Here is a 22,191-nt window from a genome sequence, read left to right on the forward strand (position 1 = left end):
GCCACCAATGGGGCCAAGGGGGGCGGGGAGAGGGCGGGACCGGGTCGGCGGCGGCACCGGCCCAACCGAACCCGTGGGGTCTGCAGGTCGTCTGGGGCTCGGGCGCGGGTACCTTGGCGCAACTGGTGGGACCTTGGGCGCGGGAGGGGGCATCCCCGTAGGGACCCAGGTGAGCGGGCAGTCGAGGCGAGGCGGTGGCTCAAGTCGACTCCTGCCCCGCCCGGGCCCTCGGCCGGAACACCGACCCGCCAGGACCGCGGCCTGGCTAGGCGGTGCAGTCGGAGCCCCCCTTCTCAGGTGAAACTTGCAGAGCTCCCGAGTCAGGGCCCTGCTCCCGCCCAGCCAGGCGGGACCGTGCTGCTACCAGATTCCAACCTGCCTTCAGCCAGGGCTGGTGCTCGGCCCTGACCTTGGCGGGACGCCCTTCCTGTGGTTCTCTAGCAGGCAGCTTTGAGAGGCTCCTGGCGGCTCCTTGTTGGCTGCCGGCTTGGGCTTTGACCAGGAAGCCAGTCCTGCAGAATATCTGGTGACCAAGAAGGGAGCCCAGGAGCCTCAAAGGCCCTCTGCTCAGTGACCAGTGTGCTGGCCCTGAAAGCCAGAAAGGGCGTGCCAGAAGTCTCCAGGCACCATCTTCCTGAGGCCAGGTACTGCTGTCCCCCACACCTGAAGACAGGTGAGCTCCTCCCTGGGGTTCTAGCCCAGCCCCAAACATGCAGTCCAACCTGTGGGCTCGGCAGAGCCTCAGCACCCACTGGGCCCCACCAAGGCTGTGGCAACCTGGGCGTTGAGCAGGCAGGGCGTGCAGCCCATTTTCCCCAGAGAGGAAGGACTGAATCAGGACAACGAGCAACCTGCACAGGGACCCAGGTGTCCTGCTCTTGGCTGGGATTCTCACCACAGGTGGATCCCCGCCCCTGTGTCCGGGCCCTGCAGGCCTGGAGGCCAGGGCAGGGCTCCCAGTACCAAGAGCACAGGAAGCCCCCTAGGCCCAGCAGAGTGAAAGTTCCTCTGAGGTGAAGTGAGATGCAGTTGAATGCCCCAGACCCATCAGAGCCGCCACAGCATTGTACCCAGACATCAGGCATGGGTGCTTGGATGTTAGTGGAGTGACTGTATGAATATAACCAGAAGCCAGAGCAGGGCTGAGAAGGTGCCTTAGGGTTGCAGGGAGGGCTTGTGGCCATCTTCTGAGTGTGGTAAGACTTTGGCCTAGCCACTCTCCTGAGTGGCACATGTCCAGTTTCACTATTAGGAATGAAAAGATTGGTGTTCTTCTGTCTGTCCTTTGACCCAGTGGACACCCTCCACAGCCTCTGCCCTGGTTTGGAGACTATAGCAGTGGACCAGGGAGGCAACCTGCTTGGTGGGCATGTCCCCATCATCATCTTCCACAGTATTTATCTGCTCCCTACTTCCAGCCTAGGACTTCCTGTCTTTGTTATTGTCTTAACACGCCCTCTGATGGGGAGGGCTGCTTGTCTGACTTGTTCACAGTGCACCCACATTCCTATAACAGTGCCTAGCTCTTGGGAGGGGCTTAATAAATATTCTCCAGCTAGTAAAACAGACAGATCCTAATGGGAGAAACAAAACACAAGCAAACCAGAAGGCATCAGCTGCATCAGACACCTGCTGCAGACAAGACATGGTTGAGTGTTCTGTTGAAGCAAAGCTGTGAGGACCTGGCCTGAGTCAGTGGCCCCAGGGCTGTGTCAAGATCTGAGTGTGTGACCTGGACAAGGGGTGGGGCAGGCAGTCTTGGGTGGAGTGGGTTCAGTGGGCAGCACAGAACCCTGGCTACTTCTTTCCACCTGTTCCCCCCATACCAAAAAAAATGAGCTATAAAATGAGCCCGACCCACAGCAAGACAGCCTGCCAGCCCTGCCCTGTGTGTTTTCAGTTTGTATCAAAAAATGGATGAGCCAGAGACAGGTTTCAACCTGAAGGTTGTCCTGGTCAGCTTTAAGCAATGTCTCAACGAGAAGGAAGAGGTCCTGCTGGACCACTACATCACCAGCTGGAAGGGCTTGGTCAGGTGCGTGCACAGATCTGCCTTCCTGCATAGGGATGGGCCCAGAGCCTGGGAGAGGGTCCAGCTGCCATCATAAGCATCAGGCTCCTACCTGCCCCAGGGCTTCCCACCCAGCTTTCCTGGCCCTGCTGCTAGGGGATAGGGGGGACTTGAGCTCCTACTTCCTCTGGGCAGGTTTCTGAACAGCCTGGGCACCATCTTCTCATTCATCTCCAAGGACGTGGTCTCCAAGCTGCAGATTATGGAGCGACTGCGAGGCGGTCCCCAGCATGAGCACTACCAGAGCCTACAGTCCATGGTTGCCTACGAGCTGGGCCACCAGCTGGTGGACCTGGAGCGCCGCTCCCGTCACCCCGACTCAGGCTGCCGGACGGTGCTGCGCCTGCACCGTGCCCTGCGGTGGCTACAGCTCTTCCTGGAAGGCCTGCGCACCAGCCCTGAGGACGCGCGTACCGCCACACTCTGTACTGACTCCTACAATGCCTCCTTGGCTGCCTACCACCCTTGGATCGTGCGCCGGGCTGTCACTGTAGCCTTCTGCACCCTGCCCACACGCAAGGTCTTCCTTGAGGCCATGAATGTGGGGACCACTGAGGAGGCCGTGGAGATGCTGGGCGAGGCCCTGCCCTTCATTGAGCGTGTCTACACTGTCTCTCAGAAGCTCTACACTGAGCATTCCCTGTTGGATCTGCCCTAGCGGCATGGGGCCCAGACCAGGTGGACATACCCTGCTGCAGAGTGGGGCTCAGACAGCCAGGGCCCACTGATCCTATGACAGTGCTTTCTGGGTGCCCTGAGAATAGGAGATGTACTGTCGCCCTGCAAGATGAGCATGTTGGAGTCACAGGCTACAACAGTGGAGGCTGTGGCCAAGCCAGGAAGAGGCTTCTGCCCCAGCCTCACTTCCAGCTGCATGTGTTTGTTCAGTCACCCCAACCGAGGCACAGGGAGTAGGTGGGGGTAGGGAGAAGGTGGGGGTAGGGTCAGTGTGTGCAAAGCATGACGGGCCTCACCCAGCTTGACTGGAATCTAGGAGTGGAGTGAGGTCACAGATCCCTAGGGTGGGGCAGCTCCCTCCTCTCCACCAGCCAGCACGAGTCCTTCCTGTGCCCATCTCAGGCCCAAGGATGCCAGTGTCTTCCCTGTCCCTTACTGCCTGGTTGTCACACAGCATGCTGGGCAAGCCAGCACCAGTGGGACCTGAACCACTGAACCAAACTTTCCCTAAACATCCCAGGACACAGTCCCTGCAGGGCTCCTGGATACAACAGGTGCCTCTTGGGAGCTGTGACTCTGCCCCAGTGCTCAGGGAACACTGTTCCTTCACCACTGCTCCTTATTGTCGCCTTCCCACAGTGCTCTGAACACCCAGGGGTTACAGAAAAGGAGGGGGCTGGACCCCACTGCCTAGGTAACAACTATCAGACCCCTGCCCCAGCCCGGCCATCATCCCACCCTTGGGGCTTAGTGGACCCCAGGCCCTCAGGGTGTAGTGGAGACAGTGGATGCACAAGTTTGGGGGATATTGGTCCCTTGTAAAGTGTAATGTGTTTTCCAACAGGAATAAATTGCACTGATGGCATTCCAGGATGGAGATGTTGGGGTATACCAGGCGCTTGATTACCCAGGGGGAGGGGCACTGGAGGGTGCCGTGTGAGGGCAGAGAGGGGGCTGAGGCCCCATGGCCATGCTGGGGGGCAGTGTCTGGCTTGAGGTACACCCTAGATGGCAGCCACGTGGGGGAGGAGTTGTGTGGAGGGCTGTCCCCTCAGGGGATTCAACTTGCATCCCCCACTGCAAGGTCTGTGTCTTCGTGCCCCTTGCATAGGTGAGAAAATTGAGATGCAGAGACTTGGCAACCCCCAAGGGGCTGGGTGAGAGATATGTCTGAGGCTGAGGAGAAAAGGAAGCAGGCAGAAGAGGGCTGCCCAGGCCTATGGTGGGGCAGCTCCAAGCTGCAGTAGTGGCCCAGGCAGAAAGGATGCAAGTGGTGCAGGGTCCTCTCGACACCCCTCCCCGGCCTCAGTGTGCTGCGTCTACCAGGGGTCCTCAAACTTTTTAAACAGGGAGCCAGTTCACTGTCCCTCAGACCGTTGGAAGGCCGGACTAAAAAAAAAAAAAAAAACTATGAACAAAATTCCTATGCACACAGCACATGTCTTATTTTGAAGTAAAAAAACGAAACGGGAACAAATACAATCACACCATCACATGTGGCCCGCGGGCCGTAGTTTGAGGACCCCTGGTATACACATGATGCCGGCAATGGCCAGTGACTGAGGAACTGGCCAGGGAGGACAGCCTGGGGCCCACTTGGCCAAACAGTGAGGGCCACACATCCATGTGCATGTACCTCACAGGCCTACTTCACAAGGTGGCATGAGAGGCAAAGGCCTCCCCCAGCTCCTCTCAGCACGGGGTCTGGGGTGTCATCAAGGACTCCTCCAGCCCTAAACAAAGGAGATGGGCACAGAGCCAGGCACAGCCTCTGTAGAAGCTGTGCAGCTCCCCAGCAAGCTGCCCCCCACTCACGCACCTGGTGCACAGGCCACCTGCACCAGTCCACTTGGTCATGGACTTTCATCCCTCATTTGCATGGGCCCCTCCGTCAGGCCCAGCTGTGAGCCCTGTCCCCAGAGGGAAGCACCATGCCTGTCACATTGGGGTGCCCCTGCGGGGATCAGCAGTGCAGCACCTGGCCACAGGCTCCACAGCTTCTAAGCATCACATCCTAGCAGAGGAATGGCCAACACCCTCTGGAACACTGTTGGCAGGCAAGCTGGAGGGTATGGCCCCCAACCCAGCTGCAGATGGAGGCCTGGATGGCCAGGTATCCACCAGCCTCCTGGCTAGTCTGCAGGCCTGGTGGGGCCACCCCTGCAGCCCTCACCAGCTGACAGCACAGCCTAGGGGCCAGAAACCCGTTGCTGGAGGTGCTTCTGTGCCCATGAGGAGCCCCTCCCCGCCCATGCACTGGCACTTCTGCACCCCTCTCATAAGCAGTGAGCCCCCAATCCCCTGGGTGGACCCCCCCCCCCCAGTCTCCTGTATGGCTCAGGAGGACTGAGCCAAGAGGCTTGGGCAGAGGCAAGTGACAAGGCCACACCCAGCCGTTGCTCAGAGCCCGGTGGTGGTGGCAGGAGGGTGTGATATACACACACCTCGGGCCTAGAAAAGGCGAGGACATGGCGAGGGCCCCTGGGGGCTGGGCAGGAGAGGATGGCAAGGGTTTTGTTAAACAAATCCTCAGCCGCTCCCCCTGTGCTCACTATATCTGGAACTGCTGCCCAGTACTCCACTTCCTGTCCCTGCTAGAGCCAACACGCACCATGCCAGGCCCTGTTGTTCTGGGCTTCAGCCTCGCAGCTCTCTTAGGCCTTGGGACAGGGGCCCCACTGTGCCTGTCACAGCAGCTCAGAATGCCAGGGAACTACGTGCTAGGTGGGCTCTTCCCACTGGGAGCAGCCGAGGAGGCTGGTCTCCACACCAGGACCCAGCCCAGCAGCCCTGTGTGCAACAGGTGGGAGGCGGGAGCAGCCTGGGTAGGGGTGTGGAATGTTTGGCAGGGTGTATTCAGGCCTGCGGTGCCTGTCAAGGCCCACTCGGCTATCTGCAGCTCCCTGTGGCCTCAGGTTTTCACCCCTTGGCCTGCTCTGGGCACTGGCTATGAAGATGGCCGTGGAGGAGATCAACAATGGGTCCACCCTGCTGCCGGGGCTGCAGCTGGGCTACGACCTCTTTGACACCTGTTCAGAGCCCGTGGTGGCCATGAAGCCCAGCCTGATGTTCCTGGCGAAAGCCGGCAGCTGCAGCGTCGCCGCCTACTGTGACTATGCGCGCTACCAGCCACGTGTGCTGGCTGTCATCGGGCCCCACTCTTCAGAGCTTGCCCTCATCACGGGCAAGTTCTTCGGCTTCTTCCTCATGCCCCAGGTGGGTTTCTCCCCAGAGACACCCCCCCCAGGACCCAACCCAGCAGCCCCGTGTGCAACAGGTGGGAGGCTCCTACCCAGGAGAACAGCCTGGGTAGAAGCGTGGGGTGGCCCACTGTGGGAACCCTGGTGTCAGGAGGTGGCTCTCAGCCCCTGCAGGTCAGCTATGGCGCCAGCATGGATGGGCTCAGCACCCGGGAGACCTTCCCCTCCTTCTTCCGCACAGTGCCCAGTGACCGCACACAGCTGTCGGCCGTGGTAAAACTACTACAGGAATTCAGCTGGAACTGGGTGGCCGCCCTGGGCAGTGATGATGAGTATGGCCGTCAGGGCCTAAGCATCTTCTCGAGCATGGCCAGTACACAGGGCATCTGCATCGCACACGAAGGCCTGGTGCCACTGCCTCGTGTCGACAGCCTGGGGCTGGGCAAGGTGCAGGCCTTGCTGCACCAGGTCAACCAGAGCAACGTACAGGTGGTCGTGCTATTCGCATCCGCCTACGCTGCCCACTCACTCTTCAGCTACAGCATCCGTTACAATCTCTCACCCAAGGTGTGGGTGGCCAGTGAGGCCTGGCTGACCTCTGACCTGGTCATGGCACTGCCCGGCATGACCCAGATGGGCACTGTGCTCGGCTTCCTGCATCAGGGTGACCTGCTGCCCAACTTCTCTCAGTACGTGAAGAGTCGCCTAGACCTGGCTGCCAACCCAGCCTTCTGTGCCTCACTGAAGGCTGAGCAGCCAGGACTAGAGGAGCATGTGGTGGGGCCCCGCTGCCCACAGTGTGACCACATCACACTGCAGAACGTGTCAGCTGGACTACTACACCACCGGCCTTTTGCCGCCTACGCAGCCGTGTACAGCGTGGCCCAGGCCCTGCATAATACACTGCAGTGCAGCAGCTCCGGCTGCCCTGCACGGGAGCCCGTGCGGCCCTGGCAGGTGAGGACATGGGAGCTGGGTCTGGCCACAGCTGCTGGGCAGGACTAGACCCATCTCATGGCTTGGCCTTCCCCAGCTCCTGGAGAACATGTACAACATGAGCTTCCGAGCTCGCGGCCTGGAGCTGCGGTTCGACGCCAGCGGAAACGTGAACTTGAAGTATGACCTGAAGCTATGGGTGTGGCGGGACCCAACACCTGAGCTACGCACCGTGGGCACCTTCAATGGGAGCCTGTGGCTGCAGCGCTCCAAGATCTGCTGGCACACGCACTCCAACCGGGTGAGTGAGGGCAGGGGTATTTGAGGCCTTCCCACACCGTGGTCCCCAGCCAGGTGCAGCCCGTCCCAGTCTTGGTGGGCACTCCTGGCTGCCGAGTAGAGCTGGACTCCAAGGCCCTGCCCAGGTGCCGGTGTCCCAGTGCTCGCAGCAGTGCCAAGAGGGCCAGGTGCGCCGAGTAAAGGGCTTCCACTCCTGCTGCTACGACTGTGTGGACTGCAAGCCGGGCAGCTACCAGCACAGCCCAGGTGAGCCCTCTGCCTGGCAGTAGGGGGGTGAAGATGGGTGGGGGGCAGGTGAGCCCTCTGCCTGGCAACAGGCAGGAGCAGACAGAGGGGGTCCAGGTGAGCCCTCTGCCTGGCAGCAGGCAGAGGCAGACGGACGGCCAGGTGAGCCTTGTACCTGGCAGTAGGCAGGAACAGGGGGAACCCCCACTAAGTCCTAGCTCCCGGCCAGTGGCACAGAGGGGTGAGGCCAGCTCCCAGCACCTGTCCCCTCTCCTGCAGAGGACCCCACCTGCACTCTGTGCAGAAAGGATCAGTGGTCCCCGCAACGGAGCCGGAAATGCTTCTCCAGAAGACACACATTCCTGGCCTGGGGGGACCCGGCTGTGCTGCTGCTGCTGCTATTGCTGGGCCTAGTGCTGGCCCTGGTGCTGGCCACCCTGGGGCTCTTTGTCCACCACCGGGACAGCCCGCTGGTGCAGGCCTCAGGTGGGCTGATGGCTTGCTTTGGCCTGGTCTGCCTGGGCCTGGTCTGCCTCAGTGGCCTCTTATTCCCCGGCCGGCCAAGCCCCGCCAGCTGCCTGGCCCAGCAGCCGCTATGCCACCTCCCACTCACAGGCTGCCTCAGCACACTCTTCCTGCAGGCGGCCGAGACCTTCGTGGAGTCAGAGCTACCGCCAAGCTGGGCAGACAGGTTACGCAGCCACCTGCGGGGGCCCTGGGCCTGGATGGCAGTGCTGCTGGCCCTGCTGGTTGAGGCAGCGCTATGTGCCTGGTACCTGATGGCCTTCCGGCCAGAGGTGGTGATGGACTGGCACGTGCTGCCCACAAAGGCACTGGTACACTGCCGCGTGCACTCCTGGGCTGGCCTTGGCCTGGTGCACGCCCCCAATGCCACACTGGCCTCCCTCTGCTTCCTGGGCACCTTCCTGGTACGCAGCCAGCCTAGCCGCTACAGCCGTGCCCGTGGCCTCACCTTCGCCACACTGGCTTACCTTATCACCTGGGTCTCCTTCGTGCCTCTCCTGGCCAACGTGCAGGTGGCCCACCAGCCTGCCGTGCAGATGGGCGCAGTCCTTCTCTGTGCCCTGGGCATACTGGTGGCCTTCCACCTGCCCAAGTGCTACCTGCTAGTGAGGCAACCAGAGCTCAACACCCCCGAGTTCTTCCTGGGAGGGGGCCCCAGGGACGCCACAAGCAGGGAAAGCAGTGAGGGGGAGGAGGGAACTCGAGGGAAAAGCGAATGAGCCCTGACCCACTTGTGATCCCTCCAACCTAGCGATCTCCTGACGGTGCCACCCATTAAGACTCTCCAGCTCTAGGTTCTACTGTGACCTCCAGGCCAACAACACACAGGAAGGGACCACATGACCCCAATACCATGAGGCAAGCCCCCATGGGCCCCACTGCTTTAGTCATGCCTAACCTAGGGCCCCCACCAAGCATGCTCCCCAGACATTGCAGCAACACAAGGGTGGGCACAGATTGTAACCAGGGAGGAGGGGATGGGACCCAGCGTCGTCCCCTCCCTGACCCAGCCCTGTTGGGCAGAATGGAAATCACACCTGCCACCAGCACCATGGACAGAGCCCAGGCAGAGGTGGGGGTCAGCACCACGGCCAGAGCCAGCCACCGGGACCCCTGGAGCCAGGAGCCAGCACCAGGGACAGAGCCTGGAAGCTAAGCAGGAGCAAAAGACAGGGGCTGGGCCTTGGGTTAGTCCTGGGGCAGGGCCTGTGGGGGAGGCTTCATTGACCCCCCAAGCTGTCATCTCCTAAGGCAGCGAGTGTAGAGAAAAGACACAGGCCATACATCAGTCCATAAAATTAAACGCTTTTTAGTGTTTAAAATAGCATTTACACAGAAGCCGCTCTATGTTAACTATCCAGACGCTGGGACTTTGATATAGTATCTACAGTGTGGACGCAGGGGCCAGAGGTGCCAGGAAGGCAGGGCACACAGGCAGACAATCAGAAGGGCTGTGAGGATGGGCCAGCTGACCCTTCTTGTGCAGGCCCCCACCCCAGCAGCAGCTGTGCATATCAGGGCCCCAGCCCTGGAGGTCCTGTACCCTCCTACCCTGGCTAAGACATCATTGTCAGACTGTCCAGCCTGTCCCATCACGGCTCAATTGTACTCTACACACTGAGGCACATCTGTGTCCCCAAGTCTGCGTGAGGCACAGGATGGAGGGACCTGCAGGCCTCCAGTGGGTGGGGCTAGGCTGCCACTTCCCCAGGGTGTGCCAGCTGGGCAATAAATAAATAAATTAGATCCCCACTCCAGGCAGCCAAAGGAGCTGGGGGCTCAAATTCCACCCCCTCGGGCCCCCCAGCCTGGTCCAGATAGGGAGGGTCCATGGACTACATGAGGGTGGGCGTCAGCATAGAGGCCAAGAGGGTCTTCCTCATCCTGGAGGATCACCCCAAGACGAAAGGGGGTGGGGTCCCTGAGGCTCATGCTGAGGGGCCAGGTCAGACCTGCTGAGGACAGAGATGGGTTCTCCCTGCTGCAAGTTCCACTGTCAGAGACCCCAGGAGCAGAAGGACTGCTGAGTATAGACCACAGCAGTCTGGGCCTCAGCCCCCACACCTGCTCCCACCGCCCATCCTAGCTGCACTAAGGCCCACCTGCATTCTAGGGGCAGCAGGGCCACCAGCCCCCACCACAAGCAGGGCTGAAGGCATTCGCCATCAGTCACATGATGTCCACGAAGAACTCACAGGGATTCCCCATGGCCTTCTGGAAGGACTGGCGGCTGCCTGTCAACTCTGGGGGCACAGCAGCCAGCTCCCGGACAGGTGGCCCCCCCGGCGGCCCTGCCCCCACTGCATAGGCCTTCATCAGGGCATGTGGAGGGGGAAGGCCTGGGGCAGTGGCTGAGGCTTGACTGCGTGGGCTGCTGCCACGGCTGAGCTGGCTGGCCGGATGTTCCCGCCAGCCACTGCTGCCTGCCCCACTTGGTGCCGTGTGGTCCGATTCACTGCCACTGCCCCCAGCTCCAGCCACCCGGCGCTCCTTCTCACGCCCTGGGGCCCGACGGCTGCTCCGGGTGGACCCACTGCTTTTGCTTCCTGGGAGTGAGAGTGGGGAAGGAGGAGGCAGTCAGCATCAGGTCTGGCCACTTCCAGGACAACCAGCCACTGCCAGGCAACCAGGAACAGGACCAAGTGATCCTTCCTGAGACAGGTGGGGTCAGGGCAGCCATGCAGACACACAGACAGGGCCGGCACCACCCAAAAGCAGGAGCAGCTGCAGCAGGCGGGGACCCTAAGGGATAGCTCTGTACCCCCAAACCTCACCTGATACTTGAACTGAGGCCCTGGTCTTGCAACTGAGAAACAGGCACCAGTGAGCCCCCTGTGTGCCTAGAGCTCCCACTAGCCATCCTGGACTCCCCACCCAAAGACCCACTGTCCACCCAGCCCCGGGGCCCTGACCAACGATTCCATTCAGCCCTACCCTGGGCTCCCAGGAAGCTGCCCAAGGACATGCTGGGAGGGACACTGGATGGGACCCTGGCTTACCGGCCCTGAGGTCCATTCCGCTAGTCCTTCAGTCTAAGGCTTGCCCAGCACAAAGCAAGGGATAGCATGAGTCACACAGGGCCTGGTGTCCTGCCTGCATCTGGACCTAACTGCAGCTGGCTAGACTTGAGTGGGTGCAAGGACCTCTCCAGGGTCTACGGAAACCCCAACACAGCCTCTCCGTAGCATCCACCACCCTGCCCACCTCTCCGTTCCTGCTCTCTCTCCATAGGCCTTGCAGGCACACGGCTCCATTGCACCCCACCGGGCCTCAGTCCTCTGCTCCAATTAAGTCACCTCCTCAAGACATTCCTGGTCCCCCAACTCCCCAGATGTCTCTGCAATGGCACACTGGTTCTATAATGCTGGTCAAACCTGGCTCCCTGTGAGCTGCAGCTACCACTGAAGGGGTTGGAGACCATCCTTCCCTTTGTCCTGGGACTTGTGGTGACACTGCTTGACACCTCCAACCAGACCCACCCACTCCTGATGCCCAGCCCTCCACCACGCCGTCTCCTATTCTTGCCTCTGCCATACCTGAGCAGCAGCCCCCACCCCACCACACATAACCACCAGATGCTACAGGTTCTCTGAGACTCCTTCCTACCCACATCCCTCAGCCAGGGGAAGTAGGGTCTGGGCTGTCCCCGTATCACACAGTTTCCTGTTTGTCTCCACACACACTAGCTCCCAGGTCTACCTGGCACCTGCCCTTTCCAGAAAAAGCCACCCAAAGCCCAAGCACACAGCAGGAGAACATGGCAGCAGCAGGGGCAGGGTAGAGCCAGGGGGCTGGGGGACAGGGGCTGCCAAGGGACTCTCACCTTCACTCTGCTGACTCCCAGTGCTGCCACTGCCATAGCTAAAGCCAGGGTCCTGGTAGGCAGGTGGGAAGCAAGGTGGGGGCCCCGGATACTGGTAGGGATAGCCCTGACCTAGGGGCCAGGGTGCAGCTGGGTGGGGCAGCGGGGCAAGCGTGTCCTGGTCTGAGGCTCCACTGGAGCCGCTGTTGAGATTCAGAGCTGCGAGATCTGGTGGGGGAGGGGGAGGCGAGTAAGAGCAGGGTGGATGGGCCCTTCCTAACCCCGCAGTCCCAGCAGCCTCCACTCACTGCTGCACAGGTCCCCGAAGACGTAGTAGCACTGCTCTGAGAAGGTGATCTTGTTGACCGTGTGCCGTAGGAAGCCGTGCCTCAGGAGGCTGCTGGCATATTTCCGAGCCTCCCGACGTTCCCGGAAACCCTCCACGTGCGTGTACAGCCAATCCACCACATCCGCCCCTGCCACACCGTGGAGTCAGGCCCTGTGCACTCCTTCCTAAGGAATGGACCCAGCCCCCACCCCACAGCTGGCAGGTGTGACCCACCTGGCAGGGGACATTACTCACCAATGACAGCATTGGCGATGGTAATCTTGAGCCACATGCGGTCTCGAATCTCCAGGCCCGAATCTGGCAGCTGCATGACCCGGACGACAGCACCCATGTCACTCTTCACTGTCAGCGGGGCCTCCTCCAGCTCTGTAAGGCATGGCCTCCTCCTCAGCCCCCAGTGGCTGACAGGTGAGGGGCTCAACAGAGATGGCCGCAGCAGACTCCAGGCCCCATCCCCCTCTTGGGAACTGGCTCTGGGTGGGGCCTACTCCTGGGAGCCCACACTGGCAGCCTATGTGATGGCAAATCCAAACCCACTGTAGGGTGGAACCGAAGGATCAGGGCATGGGCAGGGGAGTGAGGACTAGACCTGATGCCCCACCCCACAGATACATCTCATGAGGATCTTGAGCCCAACTATGGTGAAAACACTCCCACCTGCCTGACCAGAGCCCAGCCGGGCAGCACAGGTCCTCCCGTCCCCTCCCTGACTCACCCCCACCCTCCTCTGCAAGCTTGGGCCGTTAGTCGTATTAGTGCCAGGAAAGCAGAGTGGAGGCCATTTGCGCCACCCTAACCCACTCAATGTACCCAGCACCTGGCATGCACCTTCCACTCCCAATACGGCAAATGGGGCAGGGCCAGGTGAGGTACACACAAACATCTGTGCCTCAGGCACTAGGGACAGATTGAGCACCAGTGCTCACAGCTAGCAGACCCTCTCTCTCTGAGTCTCGGTGTCCTGCTAGGACTCTCGTGAGCTGCCACTTACGTGGAGCGCCGGGCACCGAGCTGGTTAGTGAAGAGGAGCTGGTGCGTGTGACAGCGCTGGAGCAGGGGCTCGTACCGTAGCGGGGCAGGGCTCCCGTCAGCGCGGCCGTATGGGACAACCAGGCAGCTGGGTCAATGGGCCGCACAGGGTCGGCTGGGCAGCACCGCATGGAAAGAGACGACACATGGACAGACGGATGGGTTGGGGGGTGAGAGCAGAGCAAGGAACACAGAGAAGAAAGGTCCTTCAGGCCCAGCCAGGCACCTCAACCCCCACCCTGCCTGCCCCAGGGTCGCTCACCCCTAGGAATAGTGAAGTAGCTCCGTGGAGTTGGGTCCCAGCACTTGGCCACCGTGAGGCTGATGGGCCTATGGGGTAGACATGTCACAGCCAGCCTGTGCCCTCGCAACCCTGCTCTGCCCACCCTGGCCCAACCTGGCCCTCACCTCATCTGGGACACAATCTCACACACCACCCGCATAGCCCCTGCCGCCCTGGCCCTCACCCGGTCTGAGACACGATCTCACGCAGCACCCGCACAGCATCATCATTGCTCATGTTCTCAAAGTTGACATCGTTCACCTGGAGGGTGGGGGTGGTGAGGGGCGGCAGCAGCGGGTGGGGCAAAACCTCAGCCCCTAGCCCACGTGGCCCCACCTGCAGCAGCATGTCGCCCGGCTCAATGCGGCCGTCCGCGGCCACAGCCCCGCCTTTCATGATGGATCCGATGTAGATGCCGCCATCACCCCGGTCGTTGCTCTGGCCCACGATGCTGATACCCAGGAAGTGGTGTCGCTCTGCGAGGGGGGCGGTGAGCCGGGCCCTGTGCTCCCACCCGGCCGCCCTGGCCCCCCGCCCACTGGCCCACCAACGCTGAGGCCTCACCCATGTTAAGTGTGACGGTGATGATGTTCAGGGACATGGTAGAGTCAGTGATGCTGCTGAAGGAGGAGGCCTGTGGGGGTAGGTGGGTGAGGGCGGCAGGGGGCTGTGGCAGATGTAGGCCCCCCCCCACCTGCCCACTACCTACCCTGTCTGTCTGCCGCAGGCGCTGCTTCCGCCGCCGACGCTTGTGCTTCCGGATGAGCCGGGACGAGGTGCTCTGCTCGGTGGAGCTACTCAGCCTGGGGACAGGGGTCAGGGGTCAGAGATCAGAGAGAGGGACACAGGTAGAGGGGTCAAACCCTGCACCCTTCTCTGACTGGGCTGAACCTGGGAACCATAGGGTCCAGGTCATGTTTGCTCCAGAGTAGGCTGAGCTCCTGGTCCCCACACCTCAGGGTGGGGGGCACACAGGCACACATGCAGACTCCACATGAAGAGGCAAAGATGGGGACAGACACATGCAGCCAGCACAGTCACCTGTACAAGCATATACACACATGCCTCGTGCATGTGCATGGCACACACCTGCTGGTGTCATCGTCCTCATCAGAATCCACAAAACTGCTGGATTCGAGCTCACTGCTCAGCACGGTGGACGCGCTGTCTGGGGGCAACCCCAAGTCCCGCCGCCGGTCCCCTCTCGGGTGCCCATTAGTCCGAGCGGCTGTGGGGGCAGCAGAAAGGGAGATGACTGTGGGGCCCAGACGTTACAGGGCCTGCAGCCTTTACCCAGGGACCTCCTCTAGTTGGGGGATAGTAATTGGGTGTCAGCAGGAACTTGGGGTACACCATGGGGGTCCCAGGGTCCAGCCTGGGCAGACACAACTATGGTACCTTCCTCTCGGTTCCGACGTCGGGCTCGGTCCCGCCGGTGGCTAACCATGGACTCTGTGCCAGTCTCGTTGTCCATTCCATCACGGCTGCTGGCCACATTCGGGCTATGGAACAGGAGCAGGGTGGGTGGGCCGGCCAGGCTGCCCGCCATCCACCCACAGAGGTCTCTCTGCCAGCCCCTGCCCCCAGCAGCACTGAGGCTCAGCTCCCCAGCGTCCTTACTGGAAGGAGGGGGGCCGGGAGTCTCCGATGCCACCTGTCCGCTCCACCGGCAGGGGCAGGTCAGCATGGCTGTCAGCACCCTGGGACCCTGCGTCCGAGTGACTGCCCTCAGCTAAAACCAGCTGTGGAGGAAGAGCTCAAGATACCCACCTGTTTTCAGGCCACCCAGCAAGCACTCAGCACAGGTGCCCAGCCTGCCAGCATTCATCCCCTCCCCAAAGAAAAGCCCCAACCCTTGTGATGGAGGGACATTCTCAGACCAGGCCACTGCACTCACCCAGGAAACTACTCGGCCGTTGAAGCAGGGCAGCTTGGCGTTGTCATCAAAGATTTCTTCCTTCACCACCCTGTGGGCAGATGGCCTGAGACCCCTGCCCAGGTAGACCTTGCCACTCTAGGGACAGGGACCTCACATTGAGGCCTGGATCGCAGGATGCCCACCAGACACACACGTCATTCTGTGGGTACCACCACCAAATATATTCTCTCCTTGGGGACGCTCCTCACCCTCTGTCATGCCCCAGATCCCCTGGCCCTCCAGCCCTAGGACAGTAGCTGTGGACGGCCCACAGGGACCCCCTTTAGGGCTGGTCCTGAGCACCCGGCTTCCTCCCTCAGACATAGCCTGACCCTTGCTCCATCAGGCCTCTCCCACTGTCCCTACCTCACCTAGACCAATAGCCCCCATCTGCTTCACTATCTCACAGTAGCAGCTCCCCATGTGCAACTGCTCAAGACCCTGTGGGCTCTTTTCTGTCCCACACTCCAATCCACCAGGTCATGGAAGTCACATGAGGCTCTACCTCCTTGAAACTGCCCTACCTTGCCCCTCATAGCTGAGGAACACACACTCTGCCCCTGCATTCAGACCCTAGCTCCCACTCACCCAGGGGAGCCCAAGCTTCCCAATGGCTGCCTCTTGCTCACCACCCCACTCATAGGGGCTGATGCCAGATTCTCCCTAAGTCCCCTGGCTGGAGAGTGCTCATATCCATCTTGCTCCGCCCATACCTGCCCAGAGTTGGGCCCCTAAGTGGGCCCTCTGTCTGTCTTCCTCCCTGCATCAGCCCAACCTGGCTTGCAGTCTCTCAGCACACACTAGAGTAGTCAGACCCCAAGGAGGGTCTAGACCCTCAGGGTACCCACCACTCTTCTAGCCCATCCACTGACCCATAGAGACAAAGCAGACCCCCACTTACCAGCCCCGACTCTCAGGGCCGTGACCCCTGTGAATCTGAGCCCTGAAAGATAATGAACCCCATCTGCTATTCCTACTGGCCAATCTGGACCCCTCACACCCATCAGGTAGACTCAAGTGGGGGTCAGGGAAGACGCTGGCAGGATGCAGAGGATCAGGAAATGCAAAAAGGGAAGGAGACCTGATGGCCACAGTGAAGATTCAAAGAGGTGAGGGCAGAAGTCAGCTGGGCTCAGAAGGAGACACAAGGCAGGGCAGGTCCCTGGGCCAGGGTAGAGGGCAAGGCAGGAGGGACCATGGTCTCCAGGAGCCCAGGCAGGCTGGTGCCCCACCTCTTGGCACCCACCCTTGCCCAGCACAGTAGGATTTCCCAGACCCAGGACTTGGGTTGAGTGAAGAAATAGGAGCTGGCAGGCCAGGCCTGGACACACACCTGGCAGGAAGCAGGCTCATGGCCACTGGGCCTGCCACCCTAGGCCCACTGGCCCCAGGGTACTTTGAATGAGCCAGTCCTGGGCAGCAGCATGGAGGCAGGGGCCCCTGGAGGAGCTGGCACACCACATTCCCACCCCATGAACAAGGAACACGACCCCAGGCTGCAGGGCAGAGTGGCCAGCCTGGGAGGGAAGAGCAAGCACCCCTGCTCAGCTTTCTAGAGTCCTGCAGTTGCCACCCAGAATGAGATCACACCACTGAGGTAGATGCCACCCAGAATCAGATCACACCACTGAGGTAGAGAGGATCATTTCTCAGTAGCCCCAGTGTGGATGCCCCCACTCCCAAGCCACAGTCTTGCAGAGCTGGGCTAGCTTCCCAGGGAAGGCCATGACCCTCACACCAAGCCTCAGCACCCAGGGTGGGGAAGGGCACTCCCAACTGCAGCCTTAGATGGGAGTCCATGGCCAGGCCTCTAACTCTGAGCAACCTGACCACAACAGAGGTGCTGATGGGGATCATATCCCCACCTTGGCCCTGAACAGGTCCCAGAGGGCCCACTGGACTCTCCCTGCCACACCCAAGCCCCAGCCCTCTCTGACTCACTGCAGGGAAACAGGGGAGCCGCCCCAGCACCTGCGCAGAGGAGTTTGCCTGCTCTCCAAGCAAGACCCTCTCCCACTGCCCAAAGCAGCTTGAGCCCTTAACTGCCCACAGGCCAGGGCCTCACAATGACCCAGGGCTGCCCAAGGTCTCTGTGTGCCCTCCCGAAACACTCCCCTGGCCCCCTCCAGCCTGAGAAGCCCAAGTCCTCCCATGGGTGTGACACAGCCTCCTGCCCTGCCCTGAGAGGCAGGCACTGGGGCACCCTAGATCCAGCCTAGCCAGGCCAGGAGGAAGGTGGGCAGGGCCAGGACAGCAGAGAGGCAAGGGAAACCCTGACCCAGGTCCCAGGGCCTAGATCACTCTCCACCCAGGCCAGATAGCACAGCAAGTGCCAGAGCACCAGGACAAAAGGTTTGAGCACCCTGCAGAGAATGCAGCAGCCCGCACAACCTCCCCAGAAGCTCTTGTGTAGGAACCCTGCAACTAATATAGGGTCTGGGGTGGGCAGAAGCCAGGAGGCCTGGGGAAAACACTTCCCAATAACCCAGCGTGCCTTAGGTCCCAGGTGGGAGAGCAGCCTCAGGGGAAACTGGCCAGGAACACCCCCTGTTGGCATTTTGCCCCCACCTCAGAATTCCTAGTGAGATCCCAGTTAACTTCAAACTTGTGGCTGCCACTCTGCACTTACCCAGGGAGGAATTTGCTCTGAGGCAGGGCCCTAGGAGCCCTGCACCGTCACAGGCCATGGAGGACCCTTGGGGCTTCCAGAGGCCACGGCACGCAAAAGGCCAGCTCCACAGTGGCAGCTATACTGCCCCAATCTCCCACAGCAAGGAGAGAAGGGAGCTGGCAAATGAGGTGGCACAGTGGGCGCGGGGAGACGTCCTGAACCTTCTAAGACCTAGCTCCTGCTGAGCCACGGGTACAGCAGGGCCCTCAGCCTTGGAGACCTGTTGCCTCACTATCCAGCAGGCCCAAACCCCACACTCCTGGCCCCAGGTCTAGCTGCTCTGTCTGTGGTGCTACAGAGTCCTTAGGCCTCTCTGAGCCTCCTCCTCAGACTCAGGCTGCCCAAGCTCAAGGACATGCACTGGGCCCTGACTGTGGACTCCATGAGTGACTTGCCTGGACTCTCCCTCTAGGGGAGGAAAGTGGGGCACAGAGAGGCTGAGCCACAGACTCCAGGTAGCACAGCTGGGGAGGGAAGAATGGGAGCTCTCCCAGGCAGCCTGGGCTACATGGAGTTTCACCCCTGGCCTGCAGCCCTCCACATCCCACCCAGAGCACAAGGCACTGCTGTGACACCTGTGCCCACAGGTGGGTGGCCCCAGAAACCTGAGCTCTTGCCCCATACCCTTCTCTCAACCCAGCTCCTAGCCCCTGGACCTGGGTCCCCCCACTTGGAGATGAAGGAGCCAGAGCCACTAAGAGGCAAGTGACCAAAGCACCAAGTCCAACAGAAACCTCGAGCCAAACATCCTTTTCCCTCTGCCTCACTCCTAAGGCTGGGTCAGACGCCATCCCGCACTGCTACCCACTAACCCCACACTGGGTACCTCCAGGTCAGCACTGAAGGGTAGAGAAATCTCCTGCAGCCTTGGGGATCCCAGGTCAGAATAGCTGTGATCTATACTGCAGAGCGGGGAACAGGAGAAGGGCTTCATCCTCTTAGCCAAGATGCATGTGGGGAGTAGGGGGCTGGCCACAGCTTCCGAGCCCCCTTTCTTTCTAGGCAGCTATGCTGTGGTCTGGACCAGAAATTTGGGGAGCTCAGGGCTGGACCCAGAGTGGAGTAGGGTGTACGGCAGGGGCCCCAGTCTGAGGCCACCCATCCCACAGGGGCCAGCACCCATAGGTGAGGACCTGGCTTCCCTACCCCCACCCTCCAGCTATAGTCACTTGTCTCCCAGGGCAGTCCAGCTCGCTCTAGTTCACATGAGCAGCTGCTCTCATGAAGTACCGAGAACTCCACAGGCATGTGGGGCAAGAGAGGAGAACTCTTCTCTAGGCTCCTGAGGCCACCAGCCGGGACCCAGGAAGGAAGTGAGCTCCCTGTCTGCTCCCTGTGCACCACCACCACCCCCAATCCCCAAAGCCAGCCTGGCCACTGCCTCCCAGCTCCCTGTAAACCTGCCCTCCCTGAAGTCCTGGCCACCCCTGAGCCCGCCCAAACACCCACAGTGATACCCACTCCTACTTCAAGATCCAGATCCACCCACCACACTGGTGGGTGGGTGTTAGAAGCAGAAGGCAGAGCCCCTCTGGGATGCACCCAAGAACGTGGTCTGAGGGTGGCAACCTGGGACCTGGGCGTGTTCCTTGCCACACATTTCCCACAGCCTAAATACGTGACAGAGCATCAGTGACTTGAGTAATTTTTGATAGAATCACAAACTAAATATACAAAAATGCTCTTACACATAACCCATGCTCACAGCCAAATTAGTCCCAGGCCAGAAGCAAAGAGGTCATGGGTGCCCAGTGAGAAGAGGAGTCAGGAAACATTCCTTCCTGCCCCAGCCAGCAGGAGGGCACAGCACCTGCCAAGGACATACTCTCTATTCTCTGCTTCTTTCTGGTGGGAGGGAGGTAGAGAGTCCAGCTGTCCAACCATCCCTTGAGCCCAGGAAAACCACACAGAGATCCAAGTTTGACTCTACCCAGGGCCACCCAGGGCTGTCCAGGAACCATGCAAGCACAGAGTACAGAGAACAGCTTCCATGACAAAGTCCCAAGACACAGCCACACACAAGGACACCGGCTGGCCTGAGGGTGGCCGGGCTCACCTGCTGGGCCCAGGAGGCCTCTGAGCAACCCCCAGCAAGCACTGCTGAGCTGGGGGCTCAAGTTACCTGTGGTTGTGCCAGGTCAGACTTCCAGCAGACTCCAGCCTGTCCCAAAGGGCCCAGATTGGCACAACTGGGAGGTCCTCTGGCCTGGGGCAGCCACCACTAAGGCCCAGCAGGGAGGCGCTGACCCAGGCCACCCTAAAGTAGCAGACCGCCTGGCTATTCCCGGAACACAAGTGCTGTATAGTTCAGTAGGGACAGAAGCCCAAGGACAGTAATCTCAGGGCAAGGGCAGGTGGAACAAAGCTGCACAGTCCCCTGTGAACCTTGACCTCTGCCCTGTCACAGGGACCCTGGAGGAGTGTTCGAGGGAAGCATGTCCGCAGACTCTAGCTGACAGATCTGTCTCTATCTCTCCCATCCCACCTTCTTCTTTGATAATTAGAGGACCCCCCCCAACTTCCTTCCTCCGACACCTCTCATCTCCGGGCCAGCCTGAGCCCCAGCTCTGCAGAAAGGACTGGGTAGACCCTGAGCCTGACGAGCCAGGAGGGACTCTGGGCCGGGCTGGCCCCAGGCCGGTCCCCGCCGCCGTCATCTGAGCTCCGGACTCGGGCGGGCCCGGGTCCCCGCGGCGGGGGGATAGGCCCGCCCCGGCCCAAGCCCGCCCGAACGCAAGTGCCGACTGACCCGAAGTCCTGGTCCATGGACTTGAAGAAGAATTTGTAGGCGTGCACTGGCCGGTTACTGAGCACGTTCTTGAAGTCGGCCAGCGTGACACGCTCGGGGGCCACGGGCAGCTTGACCAGGTACGGCGTCTCCTCTTCGTCCATGTGGTAGATGATCTTGGTCTCCGCCATGGCGGCGGCGCAGGGCTCAGGGCCCGGCCCGGGGCTAGATGCGGGGCCGCCCCGACCCGGCCGTGCCACCCCCGCCCCCAACAGGACCGGCCCCGGCCCCCGCTCGCGCCCCGGCTGAGGCCCTGGGTGCGCGGCCGCCCATCCGCCCCCGGCACGGGGAGCGCGAGGGACGCTGCACAGAGGGTTCCCGCCGCCGCCGGTGACCGCCCGCTCCGCCGCCGCCCGCGACCCCTCGGGCCGCGCAGTTAAAGGGACGCTGGCCTGGGCCTGAGCGCGCGGCCCGCCGGGGGGCGCCCGAGAGCGGGCGGGGCGGGGCTGACGTCAAGGGATGCACGCGGGGGGGACGGGACACAGCTGCGCAGGCGTACAAGGGCGGGCGAGGGCTGCGCTGACGCGCGGGGCGCAGAGGGCGGGGCTGCGCAGGCGTGCGGAGACTGAAGGGGGAGGCGGCATCGTGACGTCACCCATCGGCTTCTAGCGCTCGGCGGTCTCTCCCCGGCCTGAGAGTCCCAGTCTCGCGCGCAGGGCATCTAGGATACGCTCTCTGGCTGCGGTCCCGCGCGGTCCTGAGCCCTCGGCTCCTGGACAAGGTGGAAGATCCAGAAAGCCCCGCCCCACCTGCACCTGGCGCTCACGGTTGATGGGATGCAGCCCCGGGCCATGCCGCAACCGGGAGCCCTGGGGTCGGCGGCCGCGCGACGGCGTCGCTGGGTGGGGTTCGAGTTTGTTCCGCTCCCCAGGTCTCTAGGCTCGGGGGTCTCATCGGTGGGTTCCGGCGGCACCGCGAGAAGCTGAGGGCATCGGCTACTTTGCCCCCCTCGGCAGCGCCGTGCTCATGGGCTTTCATCCGGGTCCAGCGGGCCACGCGAGTGCGGTGCTCGCGTGCACGCAGGTGTGCACAGAGGTGTCCGAGCATTGCAGTGCTCTGGGTGTTTTGTCTCGGCCGCCGTAAACCCAACCCAGCCTGCGGGGAAGAGGACTGAGTTCCAGCCACTCGCTACTCCCACTCCGCGAGAAGAGCTGCGGCCGCTAGAGGGATTCCCAGGCTGTGAGAGTGAGGAGGGGAGGCACTAGGATAGGCAGATGGAGTGCATGAGGCCCCTATGACTGGAGCCCAGCACGCTGGTGGGAACCTGGGGCTCTCGTCTGCCTGGTGGTGACCAGCTCAAAGACAAACCCCATCCATTCCTGAGTGGAGGACCCAGAGGTTGAACAAAAAGCGTCCCTGGTGAGGATCCTGAACGTGCCCCTCAGCTCTGATGAAGAATCCATTTGGCAACAACTG

The 22,191-nt window shown here is 61.4% G+C and overlaps 3 protein-coding genes across 6 annotated transcripts; 2 read left to right on the forward strand and 1 right to left on the reverse strand.

Moving 5' to 3' along the window:
• The first annotated feature begins 537 nt into the window (after positions 1–537).
• CPTP (ceramide-1-phosphate transfer protein) lies at positions 538–3,604 on the forward strand. The gene is made up of 3 exons (XM_053576663.1): positions 538–673; positions 1,901–2,035; positions 2,207–3,604. Exons 2-3 carry the CDS (start codon positions 1,914–1,916, stop codon positions 2,727–2,729), a joined length of 645 nt encoding a protein of 214 aa, XP_053432638.1. The 5' UTR covers positions 538–673; positions 1,901–1,913; the 3' UTR covers positions 2,730–3,604.
• Positions 3,605–5,361: 1,757 nt separating this feature from the next.
• TAS1R3 (taste 1 receptor member 3) lies at positions 5,362–8,856 on the forward strand. Its single transcript, XM_053576665.1, has 6 exons — positions 5,362–5,552; positions 5,665–5,965; positions 6,124–6,906; positions 6,983–7,186; positions 7,311–7,431; positions 7,690–8,856. The coding sequence occupies exons 1-6, from the start codon at positions 5,362–5,364 to the stop codon at positions 8,652–8,654; spliced, it is 2,565 nt and encodes an 854-aa protein (XP_053432640.1). The 3' UTR covers positions 8,655–8,856.
• A 365-nt stretch (positions 8,857–9,221) lies between these two features.
• Positions 9,222–22,145, reverse strand: DVL1 (dishevelled segment polarity protein 1). 4 transcript variants are annotated; one of them, XM_053576667.1, is made up of 15 exons: positions 20,737–22,145; positions 15,296–15,365; positions 15,019–15,140; positions 14,797–14,900; positions 14,488–14,626; positions 14,108–14,201; positions 13,963–14,032; positions 13,735–13,874; positions 13,583–13,659; positions 13,378–13,445; positions 13,153–13,230; positions 12,321–12,452; positions 12,046–12,213; positions 11,759–11,965; positions 9,222–10,481 (listed from the first exon to the last, which is right to left on the reverse strand). In XM_053576667.1, exons 1-15 carry the CDS (start codon positions 20,904–20,906, stop codon positions 10,105–10,107), a joined length of 2,016 nt encoding a protein of 671 aa, XP_053432642.1. In that variant the 5' UTR covers positions 20,907–22,145; the 3' UTR covers positions 9,222–10,104. The 4 variants fall into 4 exon arrangements, with proteins under 4 accessions (XP_053432642.1, XP_053432641.1, XP_053432644.1 ...); XM_053576666.1 differs by having other exon boundaries at positions 13,078–13,230; positions 20,737–22,143; XM_053576669.1 differs by lacking the exon at positions 20,737–22,145 and adding an exon at positions 20,110–20,289 and having other exon boundaries at positions 13,078–13,230.
• Positions 22,146–22,191: the final 46 nt, after the last annotated feature.

This window comes from Nycticebus coucang, chromosome 22, assembly GCF_027406575.1.
Source record: "Nycticebus coucang isolate mNycCou1 chromosome 22, mNycCou1.pri, whole genome shotgun sequence".
Lineage (NCBI taxonomy): Eukaryota > Metazoa > Chordata > Mammalia > Primates > Lorisidae > Nycticebus > Nycticebus coucang.